This window comes from Anser anser (assembly GCF_964211835.1).
Source record: "Anser anser genome assembly, chromosome: 9".
Classification (NCBI taxonomy): Eukaryota; Metazoa; Chordata; class Aves; order Anseriformes; family Anatidae; genus Anser; species Anser anser.
Window position 1 is genome coordinate 24,586,806 of NC_139729.1, and position 20,788 is coordinate 24,607,593.

The following is a 20,788-nucleotide window of genomic DNA, read 5'->3' on the forward strand; positions in this document are numbered from 1 at the left end:
CGGCTTGTCCATGGCAAAGCTTTCAGAGCTGTTCCTCAGCTCAAGACTAGAAAAAGCTGTTCCAGTACTGCAAGGGATGCAGCAATTCCCCTCGTACCAATTTATTTACCCTTGCAGCATTACCCTTAGCTTTTTTCGATGGGAAGCAGCACAAGCAGGGCAAACACACTGGCTGCAGTGTCCCCATGATTTCTAACGAGGCCATCTCAGCTTCTACTGCTTTGCAGCAGAGTTTCTATGCAGAAAGCCCGGGCAATTCACACAGCGTCTGCATTTAAGTAGGCTCGGCATTTATAAAAGAGGGTTAGCCTCTAAACCACCAGTTATCTAATAAAGACATTTTCTAATTTAACAGTTTCCTGTGCATCTGACATGTTATTCTGAGAACGGCAGGAGAAGCGGCCAGATTTCAAACTCATTTCCTGATTTTTTCCTTCTGGTTTGGGTGGGTTTGCCATGACCAAGAGTTCCTAAATTTTTTCATACCAACCACATACACTAGGGCTTTCCTTACCAATATTATTAATTGCACTGTCAAAACACTTTTTGGAAGCATCCTGTTACCTACAGCTTGAAGGTGAAGTTGGTGGAGTCTTTCAGAGCTCGCCCAGCTCAATAAATGTCACAGGACGTAGGATGGTTTTTCTGTCCGTGACAACACCTCTTACTGGATTTTATGCCTAACTTCACTCCAGTAGATCTGCCTATCCACTGAGTTATGGACAACTGATGGGAACCTTATTGCTAGTTTGTCTGCTTCCTCAGGATCCTGCCAAGAGACTGTTTCAGCTCTTCACTCCAAAATTTGAGAACATGAAAGCCTCGTTGCTCTTGGCTCCTGGAAATTTGACTTCCCAGCCAACTACACCTTTTATAGATATTTTCTTGAACCTTTTTTCACAGTACTATAAATACAGCAATAGCTGCCAGAAACCGTTTCCAGCAGCATCCAACCACATGTTGACTGGACTGAAGCCCACTTCATGTCTTTGGGAGCGGCTCCCTATGCTGTTTTTAATATTATATTGAAAGCTTCTTCATCTTGGAGCAGCCCCAGCTCTTTCTGTAGTGAGGATGGCAGTAACAAGCAGTATTTCCACCAAAGTCATGCTAGCTAATCCCTGGTTATCAGGCAGTGTCACTTCAGAATCAGGTCCATGATCTCTCAATCCACTGACCTGAATCTAAAAATAACTCACACCTGAACTGTTTTCCTTCCATTTTTGTATCTCTATTGCTTACCCAGAGCAACATGAGAGAGTATGAAAAATAAACCATAGATGCAAGACAATTTTTTTCCCCTCTATGAATCTCTACCATTTCGTTCTCTCTCCTGTAAAAGTTTAACAAAGCTCTATTTATTATGTGAGAATTTGCTGTGCAAGATACTGTTTATTTATGGAACCTAGAAGAACACAGTGCTGCGAAGGATCACATCTCATATGATATAGATTAATCCTAGCTACATAGAAATCCATGACAAAATGCTCTTTGAATGTAACAAAACACAGATTTCATTTTGTAAGATTTTTTTTTTAATATCAAAACTTGAGTATAATTATTATTCTTTTAAATTTTAAATTTTGAAGTGAAATCCTAAGGATCTAAGCAAGCACAAGGACATTTATTATAATCTGTAGAGATTTAGTACCACATGCACAGGTAATGACTACTGAAATATTACTACATAAAAGGTAATAGGCTAACCATAATTAAGTCTTTTAAAATGACACTGTTAAATAGTTGATCTCCACTACTGCTCTACTATAATATTTATTATAATCTAATGTATAATGGATCCAGATGGCTCTAGTCTAGACTTTGAAGGCTGGATTTCAATCTCACTTAGAGTGAGAACTGATGTACAAAGGATAGAATCAATCCTTACATTTACATTTTAAAGAATACCTTGTGATGACATGATGGTAATACAAATGTCTGTCTCTAAAACGAGCCTCCTACCTGCTTGTACTCAATGCATGAAGCACAGGTTTAACCCTTACCAGAGCCAGGCATATTGCAGTTGGCCTCTGTATCCAAACTGTCACCCAAAAAAGCAAGCAAACCAAACACAGCCACACTGAATTCCTAGGAAAGGAAAATCAGCATTTGCCAGAGAGAGAAAGACTGAGTTTGAAAAAAGACATTTTTTTTCCCTTTCTTTCTTTCTTTCTTTTTTTTAATAAGACTATTACAAGCCACAGAATAAAAACAAAATTAAAGTTGTAAATAAAAAGGTAATTAACTGTCTCCTTTTTTGGATACTTTGGTATATGTTTCCTATCAGCTGCCACATTCCACCAGAAACAACTTTACAGATGTCCTAAAATGCCGGCATGAGGCACGTGGATCTGGGAATATTTTTTATGATGGAGCATTCAGCCAACTGGCATTTTGTCCTCCACGCTAGTCACCATTTTTCAATCCAGAGTAACAATTTGTTTAATTTGATTGTTCCTCAGAAGGCCCTACAACTTAACTGACTTTATGAATCACTTAGATTTATTGCCAATTGCAGCTTGTTGTTTTATAATAACCATTTGTCCTTACTTCAGCACTCAGAGATTTCGGCAAGTATTTTGGCCTGGGTATTTTGAAATCACAGAGCAACCCAATATCCATGCGTAGCTGAAGATGAGAAGTGTAAACGCAGAGAATTACGTCGATATTCTTCAGCTCAGCATGGAATTGGAAAGAATTTAGGCAGCAAATGATGCTCGTCCCCAGGAAAAAAAAATCCCTTGCAATAAGGCAAACATTTTTATTAGTGTAAATTAGCACAAGCTACGCTTACTTTATCTCAGTTGGTGCTGAAGATAGTGACAAAGATGAATTCAATGCCTCTGCGTGTCTCGGTCCACCCCGAGAAGATGGGCATCCCAGGGTGATACTCACGGCGGTCGCAGCGGGCCCCGTGGTACCCGGGGCGGCATGCACAGTCGCCGGTGACCGGGTGACAATCCTCCTCGGCAGAGCACTGACAGCCTTGGTTACAGTTCTTGCCATACGTGCTCGGTGGACAGGCTCGGGGAAGAGGAAATGTAAACCAACAAATTAAATTTGTCTTGGTAAATATAGCACTCAAACAAAGAGCAAGCTCAAATTTATTAAATAAAACCCCTGCCTACAGAACTATTCCATCCTCCGGGACTTCGGATTTATTGCATTTACTTGGGGGTTACTTCACTGCTTGATTTTGTTTCGTTCAGTCAATTTGTGCCCAACTGTCAAGGGCCAGATACAATTTTCTTGTCACTAGAGAAAATCATAGGGAAATGTCAGGTAAAATTGACTAAAATAACAGTATAACTCACCAGGGACCAGGCATATGGATAAAGACATTCTACCTTTTGCAGGGAGTTTAAACTTGCAAAGGTGCTTTGGCACAAACATTTTTACAGGTTTCATTTCGCTCGTTGACAGGCACATCGTCTGCGTTTTGTGAACTTTCCCTGTCTAATTCCTACACGGCCGCTCACTGCACGATTGCTGTAGCTCGGACAGGCCTCAGAGGAAGCACGAAGTGTAGAGGCAGCAGCCGTGGCTGGCGGCTCTGAGCACGGGGCGAGCTGGGCCATCCCTGAGGAGGAGGCCTTGGACTACGTGCAGGCCGCCTTGCACAGAGGACATGAGGGGATGGGAGAGGCAGCAGAAGGTGGCAGAAGCACTGCCGGTATCTCTAGGTCATCCAGCAACTCTTACTGGGAGGACGAGCAATATTCAACTGCCCCAAATCCCGATTTTGCCCTGAGTGGCCCCTGCAGCAGCCGAGCACTGTTGCTGTCTTTCAGTCCCAGCTCAGGGCATCTCCAGGGCCAGGCCTGGTGGTTACTCACTGCCACGTCTGTTAAGTTGCATTCGTTGTGGAGAAGAATTTAATCCTTTAATGCAGGATGGGGGACCCCAATGTCAACTCTTTTTGGGTGTTACTTTTCTTTTGGCTGAAAGAGTGCTCAGGCAAAATGTCATGAGGAAGAACCAAGTCAAGGCTATGCAGCCAGAGTCACAGAAAAAGTCTACTTTCAGAGACAGCTCCAGACAGCCAAATTCAACATTGAGGAAAAACTAGATAATGACATTTCCATGAGCTCTGATGGGCAGGAACAGAAGGTCTCTCATGTGGACCAGGCCAACAGAAAGCAGAGCTGCTGCTTTACCCGCGGCACCTCCTGACCCTGTTTTTATCCAGTTCAGTCCACAGTTGCTCTCTGCCAGCCTGAGGGCTGCAAATGTCAAGAAGACAAACCTCACCTGCCCAAACTGCGCTGAGCACAGAGGTGAGAACCAGCCAAGTCATTTGGCTGAGCAACACGCAGTGCAGGGGGCAGCTGTACGCAGCACCCCAACCCGCGTCCATCTTCCCTGCTGCGAGGTTGTTTTCTCTTTCTACCTCAGGCACTAATGGTATCATCAGCTTTTTACTTAAGAAATTAATTGATCTCCTGTATTTTTTTTTTTTTGCTATTTGAGGCCTTATAACTTACTTCTCTCGCAGCTGAAGCCGGTGAATCCCGGAGGACAGCCGCACTTGCCCGTCAGGTGGTGGCAGGGGGTGCCGGCAGGGCACCGGCACCGCTGGGCACAGCCCGTGCCGTAGTGGCCAGGCAAGCAAGCTGCAAGGGTGACACCGTTAGCACCCAGGCAGGACAGCACAGAGCTACCCCCTCGGACCAACACGCTGCACCCATCCCTGTGAACACTTCAGAACTGACCCAGAGTGAAAGGATCCAGCCACCCACTGGGATTGGGGAGGAATACAACACCACCCCTAGCTTTGCTCCCTGAACGCCCCGCAGACACTCACGTTTGTCACAGTGCCTCCCCCGCCACCCCTTTTTGCAGCGACACGCTCCCGTCTGGTGGTGGCAGGACACGCTGTGTACGCAGTCACATTGCTCCTCGCACCGCTCGCCAAAATATCCGGGGGGACAGACTGCGAGGAGAAGCAGACAGAGAGCAACAGCTTGTGCTGCTGCACGGAAAGCACTGCTCGCTGGCGAACGCGCCAGTATTGTTCTTCTTGCACATGGCGGTGTGTATTTAGGGGACTGCATGCCCAGAATATGTAATTGAAGTAAAATATGTTAAAAGTATTAAAAGCATTTATCATTGGCTATTAATGAGTCCACACATGAAAGCTTGCAAAGACTCGCTCCTAGTCTAGAGTACAAATCCAGACGGTGTCTTTAGAGGTGGCGACGCCATTTACTTTTACAGTTACGCGCACAGCCTGACGGACAGCCGTCTGGACAGTGAGAACAGTGTCCATGTGCTGCTTTCCACCTCACGAGTCTCTACAAAGTGATCAAAGAGAAAGTGAGGCCTGAAGAAATGGAAGGGCTTTACAGGTCTCCTTGGTGGCCGAGGCTTCAGGAGTCCTCAGCACCTCGTGATGAGTCACAAAAGTGCTTGTGGCTTGCAAAAGTCACAGCAAGCCAGTGGAGGCACTGAAGGCACATTTCATTCATCTGACACCTAGTGCTTAGGAGGTTGCTGTTTAAGGGATTTACATAGATTTAAACATGCCAGACAGCTATGTCAAATTTGGGCAATTTGGACCATAGACTGGACATGTGAGGTAGGTGTAACTTGAACCATTACAGCCTGATGTGCTGAGCTGCCCTCAATGACACACAGATGCAGCAGCGTGCGGCTGATCTGGCAAACTCTGCTTGCAAGGCAATTCCTTCCATGTGTTCTTCCTTGGAGCCGTAAGGCCAAGAAATACCTCTGTTTTCTTAGCAGGCAGGGAACAGGACTAGAAGGACATAAAATGATTTGGAGCATGGCATGTGTTTGGGTTGAGCAGAGACTTGCCTCCCGGGCTCACGGACACATGGTGAGCTCTCATACCTGCACCATTTCTTACCGGCCTACAGACTAGTGGAAAATTAAGATACAAAATAGAAACAGACTCCATACTCTGGCAGAAACAGCTGACTGCAGAAGTGCGTGCCAAAAAAAACAGCCTCTAAAGAAGGAACTGCCCTCACCAGCATCGCAGCGCTCCCCTGTCCAGCCGGCGTGGCAGACGCATTTCCCCGAGAGCCGCTCACAAGCCCCGTGGTGGCAGCTGCAGTTCTGCCCACAGCCCTCTCCGTATCTCCCGTCCTTGCACTCTGGAACGAGACAGCAGAGTGACAAGGGCCGGGACAGTGGCACGAGGTGCAGGAGTGCTACAAACACGAGGAGACTCACCGAGCTCACAGGCTGCTCCCATCCAGCCCTCGGGACACCGGCACTCGCCCGTCACGCGGTCGCACGTAGCCTGGCCGCGGCAGAGGCAGCGCTGCAGGCAGTTGGTGCCGTACCGCCCAGGAGGACAGGCTGCAAAGAGGAGTTAAACAGCAAAAGCCTTGAATTAAGAAGTGCAGGCACACACAGGCTGAACGCAAACTTCCCCCAGCTTACACCCTCCGTAGCCCCGGTGGTTGTGTCGGTGCTGGAGGAGGTGCAACATAGTACAAACAGGGGCCACGACTTGCAAGGAATTACATCAGTAAAACTGATCTCGGAACAAAATGCATGAAAGGGCAGCTGATGAAGTGAGTTAACTATGATCTGCCAAACAACCTTGAGATTTTCTGTTCACACCTATGAAAAACAAATCTTGGTTCCCAGCGGCTTCCTCAACACCAAGAAATGGAGATATTGATTTGCAGCTTTCAGCATCAATTTGTACTGTGCTCTTAAAATCACAATTACTTTTCTAATGAGCAATTGACCTCGCTATCCACAGCGGGCTGATAACGTTTTACAGTTTACCTAATTTTAAGTTAAGCAAGTTCGCTGATTCCCATCACAATTGGAATCTATGGGTAGAACCTATTTTTTTTTTGGCACAAAAAATAGAGATCTCTGGCAGAGTGGCACCTTTTTAAGATGCTAACAGGAGCAAGTTCTCCCTCTGCCAAAGCACAGTCACAGGAGGGTGGCTCAGCCATCCTCACTCACTTATTCTACCTCCTCACTTCCAAAGGGAAAAGAAAAAGTACAGAAATCTCCAAATGCATCATTAAAGAAAAAGGGTATGTTTGGCAACATACTTACAGTTGCCAAACTCATGTTTGGCAACTTACTTAGGCATTGCTTACAGCACAAGGCACCCCGAGGGGGAGAGGCACACAGACAGGACCCTGCTGCAACAGGGAGGGACAACTTCTCCTATTAGTTTGGCTACAGCAGAAGAGGATGTGCAACACAAGCCTCAGTGCGGCCGTTCTTTGCCAGCCTCCTTCCTTAAGACGGCTTGGAGCTGGGCTTGTGTTTGAGTCACACGCACTGGGGTAGGTGCCAAGGCTGGAGCTCCCAATGCCTTTCGCATGTTCTGGATTTAGCCTGTGTCTGGAACAACGCACGGTAATGACGTGAATCAGTCAAACACATGGGGCAATAAAGCTGAGCATAGAAAAGAAACAGAATTGTGTTTCAATGGCATAAGGGGAGGTTTTATGGACCTTTTCTCCCTCAGCCAGCCAGCCTTCAGGATCAGCTCTCTGACAGATCAGCTGGAGATCAGCTCTCCTTCCAGGCTCTGCTTCAGCCCCCTCTGCCTCATGTACACCGAGCTCCCATGCCCAGCCCAACACGTGTGCCCGTGATGTGGTTCACAGGTTGTTCTAATGGGCCGAACTGCACTGCTGTGCGGGTGCAAAGCCAGTGACAGCATAGCGATTCAACTAGCAGTGAAGCCCCGAGAAGAAGTTTCATTTTTCCCTTCTATATTCCTTCAACAGGAGAGTGAAATCCCTGTACCTTCTTGGCAGGTGGCTCCTTTCCAGCCGGGGGTACAAGCACACGTCCCGGTGACGTGATCACAGAGCGCTCCGTTGTGACAGTCGCAGGTGTGAGTGCAGCCTTGCCCGTACCTGTCCCGCTGGCAGGCTGCAACGAGAGAAGCCCCAGAAGCAATCAGAGCACACCAAAGGAGGCATCACGCGGAGCAACCCCGAGACAGACCCCAGTGCTGGGGAGATCAGCTGGAAATTGGCCGCTGATGGTACTCTTTTCACATCTTAAGGGTGCCTAAGTCCATACATTAACCATGCCTGACACTAAATAACGTGGCTTAAAAATATGTATCATAGCACGTTCTGAGAAGACTTTTATCAAAGGGTAGGATCTCTCCGGTGATGGATCAGCTGTCATCCCCCTGCCCTGCGGAATGTCTTTGTGCTGAACTAATGGTCCAGCAGAACCGCCAGCTTGACAGCCCCGATATTTATTTGCATCCTGGTAAGAGAACTGACAACTTCATTGTTTTCATTGTTCATTTTTCACAGGTGGATGCATCAGCTCACCCGGAGCCTCATTCTTTGGTCAGAGAGGAGTGATATTTTCAACACATTCAGCTAAGCAGCTGGCTCCCAGGTGAAAACTTAACACAACCATCTCACAAATATACACTTGCTGCAGCTCCATTTCAGTGCTGCTGGTGCTGCCGCCCATGAAGAATGGCCATGATAAAATTTTTCTGTTCTCCATTGCACTGGAGATTTGGATAGCATTAAATGGGGGAAAACTGACAACCCTGCTACTCTGTTTTCTTGGAATATCACCCGCAGAATACAAAATGAGTCGCTGAAGTTGGATAGCCTCGTTGCACGGTTCTGTGTCTGCGTTACAGCGGCTCTCATTCACTTGCACGAAGCTGTCAGAGCCTCTCATCCCTGCAGCACTGCTGGCATGCACTGGAGAGGCGAGAACGACTCTGATCCCCGATCCAGAAAAGCGTCCTTCACGCGCTGAATGTGACATCTTCCAGGATCTGACCCAAACTATCACTTTCCACAGAACCTCTATGCCTTTGAGGGTGTCAGCTTGCAGAACTCGATGTAGTGCTGCAGGAGGACACATCCCAGGGGGCAGAAAGGAGGAGTGAAATCATCCCGACCTCAGGGGTGAGGCTGGTTGACAGTATCTGACCCATTCGCAGCCCTTTTCTTCCCATCTGAAGACTTCCAGCTTCCTGACATGGTTCTCACAGACACCATTCCTCCCAGGACTTCTCAACAATGTTAATTTTTTTTTCATCGCCTGGACCCCATCCACATGAAAACCACAAGAAAGTGCAGGAGCGCAGTCCCATCACAGTTTAAGTTTGTTCTGCAAATGAGGCCTGATTGCCAAGTTCAAGTTGACGGGTTCAGCCCATCTTACGGAGCTCTGGCTCGGTTTTGGGAGCAGAACTAAATATTTCCACAATACAGACCAGAACTGTATCATAACCATGCCAAAGGAAAAACCAGCTCATAACCAGGTCCTCTGACTGGTTACTAGTGGTTTGTGGGAGGTTTTTTGGAATATGTGTGCAAAGCTCTTGCTCTACTTACCAAGAAGACAAAAGAGTTTTCTAGTGAAAATCCTAGTAAGAAAGCAGAAATTTCTGGAGAGGAAAACTTTAATTATTCTACTGGGTGCACACAAACTTTTTTAGCTTCTCTGTAGGACAAACCTAATTATCAAACTACTTTTCTAAAGAATAAGATAAGTAGAATATTGCAGTTGTTGTACAAAGTTCCTCAACTGAGTGTACAAATACCCCTGGGGCTTTCTCTCCTCTCTTTATGATGAATGCAAAGGAAAGGAGCAAAAGCAAGGATTAAATTATTACACTTCTTCCTGCTTCAATTTTTTTCTCTCAGCGCCTTTCCTCTGTAAAAGGAGGAATTATTCACTTGATGTCTTTAAAATCTGCTTTTACATGCAGCGTGAGGAACACATGAAACTGGAGGCCAAAACATTCAGACTGGAAGTCAACATCTATCAAATGTGCAGGGGAGCACAGGGTAAAGATGTGCGCTACGACTCAATAGGGTGCCCAGAAGATTGGGTTTCATGCAGTTTCCACAGATTATGCTTCCCAAAAGGAAGCTGCTGCTTTTAAAGAACAGGAAATTTGCAAAGTCAAGTGCTCACACACTATGAAACGTCAAAACTCTGGTTATCAGTGCCCCTGAGCAGAGACTCTGGAAGAGCCAATCTTTCTGTACTCATTTATCTTAAAAAACAACGTGGTCTCTTTTTATCACAAGGAACAGCTTCTGTGGAGGTCCTGGGGAGCCTCAGCTGCTTCAGAAAGAGGCATTTTTAGTGCCTTATATCTTCATGCCAGATATCAAGTCATCAGTTTTATATCTTTGCAGCATCATGACACTCAACAAAACAGCTTAATTCTCAAGCACCAGCAGTACACCTAAACTTCCTTCTTGGAAACCTGAAATATCTTAGGTGGACGCTAAAAATTTTTAAAAATAATAAAATAAAATAAAATTGCCAAATACAACCATAAGCTGGGGAAGAGCTTGCTTGGCAGATTTCATCCCAAATGATTATAACTCATTTACAAGAAACTCTAAAACACAGTTTTGTAATGGAAAACGTTAGGCAGCTTTAACAAAAGGCATTACTGTCCATATCTCCCATAATTAGATAGAAAATTATTATAACTCATTTACAAGCAACTGTAAAGCACGGTCTTGTAATGGAAAGTGTTAGGCAGCTTTAACAAAAGGCATTACTGTCTGTATCTCCCGTAATTAGATAGCAGTGTATAAAATGCACTGCATGGCCAACTTAGGATCAATTCAAATCCCATGATGTCAAAATTATTCCTCAATATCCTCCAGCACGTTGTCTGCAATCTGATTACTGGAAAACAAATGCTGATCTTCCAGCTGCTGAAGCTGGCGAGCCCCAGGAAAGGGTAGGGTGAATATTAAATGCCGGGCAGGGACGAGGAGTTGGGGACAAGTGTCCCCAGCCTGTGGCCGCGATCCTTGGAGCAGCTCTGGAGCTGAGGTCGGCAGCTCCTGGAGGCACAGCACTAAGGCCCAGGCCTGTCTTTATTGCACCTGTGGCTGTAAAAATCAGGCTCCCTGCAAACTTCTCCCCTGCCCTCAAGTCCCCCAACAACACCCCAGTAGAAACAGAGCCGTGTGTGACCAGATGACCCGAAAAGGGGCCCCTGCCATCTGTTTCTTAACACCTGCTGTAGTACAAGGCATTACCAGCCAGTCAAAGTCAAAATGAAGATGCATCATCTAGCCAAGGGAAGAGCAGTTTGCCCTTCTTCGCTGCTGGCCGACCTTGCTCTTTTACTTACGGGCAGAGGCGGCCTCAGAGGCTTTGGCATCTTAACCAGCACAAGGAATAAATCAGCCTGGCACAAGGCTCTAATAGCTGCGGTGTGAGAGGATAAATAGTTTCTTCCTCATGTGAGAGAGGGGCACAAGGCCATTGAAAAAGAGCTGCATTTCTTAATTGAATTTAATGAAATATGTCAGAACAGAGTTTCCCATCCCTAAGACATCCCAAAGAGCCGGGAAGGGCCAAGGAGACAGATGGCTCTATCAGAAGAGCAGGGGACTTTACGGGAGAAGCCCTCTCAGAAGACAGGCTGGGTGGTGGAGGGCAAATGAGGGAAAGATGCCAAGAGCAAGTGCAGCCCTCTGGAAGGGCTGAGTATATCACAGTACCTGGCTGGAGAATTGGATTGTTTCGATACAAGCATCATTTCTAAGTTAAATTAATTTTCTCCTGCAGAAATCCGCAACCTATGGATTAAAGAAATCTCATAAATAAGTGCTCACTAACAGCAAAAGTTGGCTCTGCGTACACTGCTGTACAGACCAGTCCTCTTACTAACCCCAAGACTGTGGGATAATCCATGCTTGTGAAAATCCAGGAAGCTGACTTCTTTTTTTTTCAAAGCAAATAACTTTTCTAAGAATTAGTTATAAAACTATTTTCTCATGGTCATATAACAAAACAGTCCCTGCTCCGATTTTTCCACGTTTTGCATTTGTAATCTGTCACTTTATAATTGATAGTCAGATGAGATACACCAGAAACGCAGACACGACACTTCACGTCCTGATGCTTCACAAAAATGTAAAGCTGAGATTCTTCCTATGGTCAGATATAGCACTGCTATTTAAAAACCGATGCTTAAAATATTTGAAAAGTCCCAACATCAGCCAAAAATAAAAAAAACCTTGATTATTTACGCTGCTACCAAAGATTGTTTCCTTTTTTGGCCTTGTTGGAAAGGAACGTGACCCAGCTACCATCATACCCTGGTGGGTCACCCTCCGTTCCCAGAAGAGACCCGTGCCACGCCGACGGGGGCCGCGGCGGTGCGGTACGTACGCTGCTCGCAGGTCTCTCCCAGCCAGCCGGGGAGGCAGCGGCACGTTCCCAGGACGTGGTCACAGCCTGCAGCGTTCTTGCAGTTGCACACCTGGTGGCAGTCAAGCCCAAAAAATCCTTCTGGACAAGCTGAAAATGCAAAATAACCATTTTCAGCAAAGTTCTCATACATATATACATATACATATATTACATATATAATTATCATATCCTGAGTGAAAATAAAGCTGTAGACACACAAGTATATGTCATTCATTCCACAGAAATCCTGAATCATTCAATCTCAGGAGCGATGGTGCTCATTAAATGAGCAGTTATTCCACAAAACTTTGCTCTTTGTCTTCCCTGTTCAATAAAATCTCATATTTAAAACCCAATTCTCACACTTACACCACGAATACAGAATGATCGGTTTCCCAGCGGAGCCTTAAACGATGGTTATCAGAACATACACTCTCCAGGGACTCCCCACGATAACTTTGCAACTCTCTGGAAGGTCAGAAAAACCCATTATCCATATACATTTCCCTTTATTGGACTCTTCTGTTCCTTTTCTTGCCCTGTCTCTTTTTCACGTACAGGCTCTTTATTCTAGTCTATTCTTACTGCTAGGTCCACCAACATAAATTCAGCCCCGTAACAGAAAGCATTGCTGCCTGTTTTGGCTGCAAGGAGGGGAAGAATCTGTATCTGTAGACAGACAAACCTGGACCTTCAAACAGAGAGGATGGTAGCGTAATGCTCTGCAACATCTGCTTTGGCTTCTTTACTCTCCAGAGCTGCTGCTCAGCTCATGATTACATCTGATTGTCTCATTTACTCAAAATCAAAAGGCTGAACTTCCCTTCATCCTGTCCAGACAACAGCTTCTTCTTTGGCGTAGGAACAACTTCAGGCTTACGCCACTTTCCAAGCATGTGCAGTCTCAGAAAAATGGAGAAGTACCTGACACTGATGGAAAGCCTTAAAGCATCAGGCAGCCTCTGCGCAGTCCAAACCGGTGAGAGCTGTTATCAAGTTGTAAGGAAGAAACATCGGCATGTGGTTTCAATCTTTATGTCCTTATTTATTATGGTTCAGCAGTGCGGATCCACTGCATACAAGAAAGGACTTCTACTACTTAACCTCAGGTAGCTTCAAAGGCTGACAAAGTTTCCCTTTGTTTAACACAGGGACTACGGAGTACTGTCAGTTATTCTTAGACATGCACAGCCTTTTTTCCCCCTTTTATCTTACAAAACCAGAAATCTTACTGGGCTATCTTGTGACAACGATTAACTGCAGAAGTCCCAAGAGAGAATCGGAGTCTGTCCTGCAGCAGTGCTGATTCCAAATCCAAATGTTGAGTGCTGCGCTTCACGGGGGCTAGACATACCGTTACTAATGCATCAGTTCCTAAACACACCGTAGGACAAGTCCAAGAATCCCACTGCCTCCAATTTTGTGGGATAATTGCGTGGCATTCTGGGATGCTCTGTCAGATGGAGCAGTGAACTGGATAATTCTTCTGTTGGCCTGATGCTGTAATTGGGCATGTGCCTTGGGTCGTACAACACATACCAGAGAGGAGCAGGGAGTGATGCTAAACAAAACTACAGCACAATGAAGACAATCATAACCTTCAAAGCAGGAGCTGCAGATGCTCAGCGCTTCACAGAATGACATCAGCTGTAACAGCTGCCTTCCCCAGCAGGATCTGGTGCAGGGCAGGGTGACCCAGCTCTCTCGGTGGGACATGGTGTTTGCTCTCGTACCGATGGCTAACACAGTCACACTTCGATTCTTTTAGATTTTGTTGGGGTGAACTGTTGGACTGTCTGACATCAAGAGCCCATGGAAGCCCAGGCTTCCTGCAGGTCCGATACTGATATTTATTTGAAGCCGGCATTGATATATTTAGCAATTGAGTACACGAAAGAATAGTTTTGTGTCCTGGTTGTTTTTTGTTGTGTTTTTCTTTTTTTTTCCCCATTAGTTTGTTTTGACTTTTCTGTTTATCTTTAAGCGCATTAAAACAAAAGTCCTGCAGCAGTGGGTGCTCACAGTAGGCACCTTTTCTGGAGAAAATACTACTCACATTATCTACGCTTTAACAAGATAGAGGAAGGACTCAGCCATCTTCTGCTACCACAGCACAGTCCAGGTGCATAACATTATCAGCTCAGGAGGATATCTGGTGGTATCGCTAGTAGTACCACTCTCAAAGAACAACTGAAAATGATTAATTTCCCATTGTAATGCCAGACCTTGTGAAGAGCCATACACTATTTATTCCATGTTCTGGTTGTATCACTTGCTGGTTTCAAGAAAATGCAAAAGAACTCTTCCCTATGTAGTTCATATGACCTGCAAACACTTCTTAGTAGATTATTTTGTTTTCAGCGAAAAGGCATATTAGCTAACGTACAAATAGCTACTGACATACAAATTAGCTACTTTGCAACTAAAATGGTTCTGCTCCTTTTGCAGCTCTTTTTAAAGAGTTGCAGAATTCAAAAGATTTATTTTTCTAAAGGACTGAGCAGTGCTGAAAGATAGAGCAGGCACATACTGCCCTCAGAAAGGCCTCATTTTCTTTCAGAAAGTGGCTTTATAGCTTTATTCTTACCCAATATTATACGTGATCATGCCACTCCTGGAGAGGCAGCGGTGTGACTGAATGCTGCCGGACCAGATGAAGAACAGCTGACTGAGGCTGGCTCTGAGCAAAGCCGAAATGAGATGCTGACAGACAGACAGAAGCACTTTGAAGAGCGTGTGGCCTCTTCGCAGCATCCTGCTGCTGAGGGCACAGAACTTCAGTCAATTCCTGAAGAATTCGCAGCAAGGTCTCACACAGCAGCCCCTGGAGCAACACTATTTCCTAATACTGGTTGGCTTGGAAACTGTCCCATGCTGGTGGATGATGATGTAGCTTTGGTTGTACGGTCATCTGTATTACTGGCAGGCAATATATGTAGGGATGAAACATAAGGAAATGCCAATTTGCACGCATTATTGCAAATATCTTCTGAGTCACCATGCTGTCCCCGCTGTTTATGCTCTTTTCAGAGAAGAGTGAATCACATACAAGGCCTTGTCTTGTGTCATACCTCCTAAATATTCAGTTCTAGTGAATGGGGAGGTTTGCCTTCATCCAGTTAAACTGAAATATGACTGAAATGTTGCCCCTGTCCCAAACACCACAGCACTTTCAGGTGTGACGATGCTTTTCACTTGGGCTGGCTGCCTTGGCAGGGAATAAGATACCTCAGCATGCCAGCTGGTAACACGACTGCTCGAGGCTACAAACACAAGCTCGCTTGCCCACAGTGCCATAAATTCTCCATGAGCTTCTACAACTGCCAGTGGGCAGAGGCAGAGGAAGCTGGGTACGCCTGGTCAACTTCACCATAAAGCGACATACTATGAAAGCCCAATGCTGAGACTTGTGAGGGCTAACATTACACCAACAATACTGAAAAATAATCATTAGAGCTTATCGATATTTGTGGTAAATCAAGAAATGGGGGCTCATTTCATTATTAACGCCTGTAAGGTATTACCTTCTCCTAGGACTTTAAACTTGGAAAGCTGCAAAATTTTCAGTTTCAGTGTTTCTGTGATGATGGAAAAGCCCTTCCTAGCCCCGGGATGAAGCACCAGTGGTATGTTGGCACTCGAAGGCAACTCAGCAGCTCCAGCTCTACGTTCTCACATGAGACGCCTGAAAGGCGCAGAGCTTGGCCGAAGTGGGTGGATTGTCAAGAGCACAGCAAAAAGCGCAGCCCTGCCAGAAGGAAACCCTGCCAGTCTCCGAGTCACTAAAAACAGAAGTGTTACAGCTCCTCAGGGAAAAGGTGCCAGAAAGTTCTACCAAGGGCAAGCCACCCACACGTTTTCCTGCATCTTCTTTTTTTTTTTTTTTTTTTTTTTTTGGAAACAAACAAACCTTTCTGGATGAAACTTTCTATTTGAAAAGGTAAAACAGGTCAACTCAGAGCAAACACCCCATCTTTTTGAGAGAAAACATGCAGAAAACAGGGTCTTTTGACAACTCGAGGGTCACGAATGATAGGCACAAATTTCTGCTTTCCCCTCCACAATCTTCTTCCAGCAATTTAAAAAGAAAAAAACATCCAACTTGACTGATTTGAAAACCGAAACCTTTTTTGTTGTTGTTGTTTGTTTTTTTTTTGTTTGTTTTAGTTTTGTTTTGTTTCCCAATAGATATCACCCTGGTTTCCCCCTACTTCTCACACCTACCTTGGAGCAGGATATTTAGTCTCTTTGTCCTCATTTTGATTCCTGCTGAAACGCACAGATTTACACCACAACACAGATAACTGTATTGCTTTTCCAATATAGTCACACATTTGTTAGAGTCCAGCAGAGACCACCAATGCCTTTGGTATATCAAATGCTAGAAAACACCCCCCATACAGAATGACTTAATTTCCAATTGAATGAAGTCAAGTCAGTCAGTTTGACTTGTCAGCTCCCAATGTCAAAACTATTACAAAATCGCAAAGGAGTCACAGGACATGCATCTGGGCACGTGTAAGAACTGTGCTGAGGTGCCAGTGGCCTTGGGGCACACTCCCTTGTGCATAAAAAAAATAAAAAGAAAAAAAAAACAACTTATTAAAACAGAGATTAAGTAATTGATTTTAAAAAGGCACACGGCGTAGATACCAGAAAGTATGAAGCACACATGGCAGCAGAGCTTTGGACAGAATATTTGTTTTGTACAATAATTCATGGTAAGAAAGAGAGGAAAACACCAAGCTGTATTATACTGCAGCCAGTTGGGTCCTCCACTACATCACCGGGAAGGCTGTGCAGCACCTTCCTGCCCATCAGAGGGCAGTCGGTGCCTGCGAGTGGTGCCATTTCCCTCTCTTGGAGTCTAATGCTGCCTCCATAAATTGCCTGATAAGGCTGCTTTCTAAACAAAATAATTGTGGCTTTGGTTTAATGATCATCATTTATAAAATCTTCAGTCATTTAGACGAATAATTTTCAGAATGTCTGACTTCATGCTGGTTCTTTTGTATCCAAAGCCCGATTTTTTAAGATCTGCAAAATGATACAGCACGGCAGCAGGCTCCTTAGATGATGCCACAGGCTGACTCACAATAATGTATCTAAGAAATCCAGTCCATCATTTCCAACTCTAGAAAATTATCAAGTGATAGAAGAGGATCTGGTGGATTCATTAAAGTTAAAAGGATGTGTGTCCTTAAAGAGTTCGTTTGGGAAGGTGCACAGCTCCATGTTTTTCTCTCCCACATTTTAGAGATGCGCCAGGAGTAAGCAAACCTAAGGCATGACAAACATCTTTACGCTCAGTGTTAAAATAGTATCGTGCTCCCATTAAGTTCAATGGTTTATTTAGATCAGTTGCTGCAAACTGTAAAACCAGCTCTGTGGTGAACTGAAACAAGCCATGTGCGTAACAAGGAAGGGGAGCAGAGCAGGCAGCAGTACCTTTTCCGCAGAAGGTCCCCATCCAGCCAGCACCACAAGTGCAGGCTCCGCTCACGTGGTCGCAGACGGCTCCGTTCTGGCACTGGCAGCTGTGCTCGCAGTTCGGGCCAAAGCTTCCCTCAGGGCATCCTGCAGTGGGGAATCAAAACCAGATGACGGGTTAATTCTGGAGCAGACCACAGATCAGCGGGGAATTTTTAGATACATGGGAATTCTGACTATTTGCAAAAGGAGAATCGAGGCGTAGAGGTAATGCCCTAAAACTGATATCATTAAGCGTTCTCCTTGGGGTCCAGGTAATATGGGCTGCTTTTGTTAAAGCCTATTTTAGAAAAATGTCAGTGTGTTGAAAGACTAAATTCTGCACAGGAAAGTGATATCTTGTGATAGCCGCAAAGCCTGCAACTCCACAGTTGCTGCTTGATGACACTTTACACACTGGTCTAGCACTGCTGGCTGGCACGTGTCCTCTGGGATGTCCACAGCCAGGAAGGGGAAAGCTCCCACCTTCAGTGCCTCCTTTTGAGGCCCTGTCCTCTGTTTTCCTGCAAATCCTTATTCCCCAGAAAGCTGGAGAAAATACACAATGTGTTGGCCTCCTTCAAAAAGCTCCAAACTGAACGCTGCATAATTCACTTTCAGGCTCTGCTTTGAAAAACTCAACCTAACGCATTACATCTGGGGGACAGATTAACAATTACAATTCCACTGCAGTTAATGTTAGGAGTTTTAAAAGATTTGCATGGTGCTCACTATCTGAAGAAATAAAACAGCATTTGAGAATGAAAATAAGTTCTTCCAGGATTATAGGAAAATCAATTAAGAAGAGGGCCAGTTGCCTAATTGACATTAGATATTTTGGACAAGCTGAAATGTAGAGATATGCTTAGGCTAAACACAATATTACATGGCCTCTATTCAAGTTTGAAGGTCCTGTGAACTTCCCTCCAGATAAGCTATGCAGATTATTGCCAGATCTCTTAAAAAAGTGTAGGATTTTAGCAATTATACCAACAAAGTGATTTTCAGGCAATCTGGAAAGAATCACAGAGAACAGACAACAGCGAGGATCCTCAAAGACACCTCTCTGGCTGGAATACAGTGGTGTGTTTGGTGCTGCCTCTTTGGTGCTGTAGGAGGACAGGGAGAGAAGCCAGTGCAAATTTGGTCATTCCTGCAGGTTAGTGACTCTCTACTAACTGGAGCCATCCCTCAGGTCTCTCACAGAGGCTAGATGTTGGGATGGGGAACAGAAGGATATCGAGGTGCCCTATTTCCTTGCTTTCTCTCATCTGTGTCTGAAAATGGGACGTTGTTTAATGGTGAACTTGCTTCAATATATGTGCACTTAACGGGTGAAATTAAGTCCCAGTGTTGAGTTGTATTCCAGTGCAGCAATAGGTGGGGGCTCTCGGTGAGCTTCCTTCAAGCCTGCGGCGTTTGGCCTGGAGCCGAGACTTTCAAGGTGATGGCAATGGGTCAGTACATCTCACAAATGATTTCACAGTCCACATCGCAGAGAATCTGCCCTCTGCTCAGGCAGGCGTGCCCAGAAACATCCCCAGCTCCGGAGAACCTGAGCTGACTGCAAAGCTGCCAGGAGAAAGAGCCCGACCTGCGGCAAGGGCCCCGGTATGCCTCGGGAGCAGGGGAGCTCTCGGATGATAACACAGACCTTGCCTCCAAGGCAGCATAAAGTGCTTAGGGAAGAGTTATGGCTTTCATAATCTTGCACACACACACACATAGATCTATGTATTTTATAAGTATATATATGTATATAAATAAATAATTAAAGTGGGGTAAAACGCAGACTGAAGAAAACAGCAAACCTAGAGAGGGAACATAAAGGGTTGCCAAAATTTCCTCTGAAGTGGTGGCTTCACTAATTGCCTTGCCTGTGTCAGAGGAGACGAAGCCCAGCTGTTTGGCTACTTCCTATCTGCAGAGATGCCATTTTGAGAGAGGTCAAGAGAGAAAGATAAGTGGAGCTGGCAGCTCTTTCCCTAGGAGCTGGTCTTCCCATAACTGACCTTCCATTCCCTCTGTGCCAACAGCAACAAGAGCCGTAAGAGCAACTTTCCAGGGTTTTTGTCTTAGGTCACCGTTCCAGATTAATTGTTTTGACATTTCTGTGTGACACCAGCAGTTAATTCTGCCTGCACTACTGAGACTCTGGAAGCTGGATCTGCGTTACTGTAAAATTCTTAAACTAATAGATAAAATCTTTATTTCATTCAATAGCAACAAGTATAATAAGAGAGTGTAACTATGCAACTTACTGCCACGAGATGAACCGGATACCAAATGTTTGCATGGAATAAAAAAGGAAATAGGCACATTAATTGGAAATAAATACCACATTGTATTAAATATAGAGATATTGCTTCTGTTTCAAGAAGTTCCCAAGTGACAAATTGCTGAAACCTGGGAAAATATCAGAAATTCTCTATATATCTGTTTTTATCCTCTTAAGGCTTCTGCTATTGACCTCTGCTAGAGACAGATTAGTAGAGAGCATGGGTCACTGGTAAGACCGTTGCACATTTTTGCTGTTAATAAACAGAGGAACCCAAACCTTCCTGATTTTGCTTCTGTTATGTACATGTTAAGCATTTCTATATGTCTGGTCTTAAAGAGCATTTATGAAGACATGCATATGTAAAACCGAATAAATATAACTGATATGGAAAATTTTATGGTACAAGCCAAGCATACATCAATCCTATCACTCACGCAATGTCTTAACATTAAAAATAGCAATTTCGGCCTGAAAATAACTTTTCTGGAATCCAAATTAGTGAAAGCATCTAACCCCAACGAAACCTGAGATCCCTTCAATGTGAGTGCTCAGTGGCGTGGAGGCCAAGTAGCCGCTGGCCCTCCTGAAGGCAGTTATAAGGAAAAACAATTTCCGCTCCTTGGTTTTGCAAATTCCTTGTGTTGACAAAGTTGCAACTCACTCTGTTCGCAGTGCTTCCCAGTGAATCCTGGCTCACAGAAACAAGATCCGGTGACGGGATCGCAGCTACCATCACTGTTATTGCAGACACAGGTGTTTTCACAGCGCGGTCCCCAACGGCCACTATTGCAGGCTGAAATGCAAAACAGCATTTACGTTGAGAATTAACTTTGAGGTTGGCTGATGAATTATTTTACATGTAAATAA

The 20,788-nt window shown here is 44.9% G+C and overlaps 1 protein-coding gene across 9 annotated transcripts in view; it reads right to left on the reverse strand.

The window, feature by feature from the left end:
* The window catches only part of LOC310904186 (uncharacterized protein), a 227,403-nt gene that overhangs the window by 15,948 nt on the left and 190,667 nt on the right, over positions 1-20,788 (reverse strand). For 8 of the 9 annotated variants that reach the window (XR_014588108.1, XR_014588109.1, XM_083848541.1 and 5 more), the window contains 9 exons: positions 20,583-20,714; positions 17,620-17,748; positions 12,151-12,279; positions 7,756-7,884; positions 6,199-6,327; positions 5,994-6,119; positions 4,805-4,933; positions 4,485-4,613; positions 2,896-3,024 (listed from right to left, as the gene is read on the reverse strand). Coding sequence is in view for 7 of the 9 variants with exons in the window: in XM_083848541.1 (XP_083704667.1) it covers positions 2,896-3,024; positions 4,485-4,613; positions 4,805-4,933; positions 5,994-6,119; positions 6,199-6,327; positions 7,756-7,884; positions 12,151-12,279; positions 17,620-17,748; positions 20,583-20,714 (1,161 nt within the window). In the remaining 2 variants the exon portion in view is untranslated. The remainder of the gene's footprint in view (positions 1-2,895; positions 3,025-4,484; positions 4,614-4,804; positions 4,934-5,993; positions 6,120-6,198; positions 6,328-7,755; positions 7,885-12,150; positions 12,280-17,619; positions 17,749-20,582; positions 20,715-20,788) is intronic. The other variant, XM_083848540.1, reaches the window with a different exon arrangement.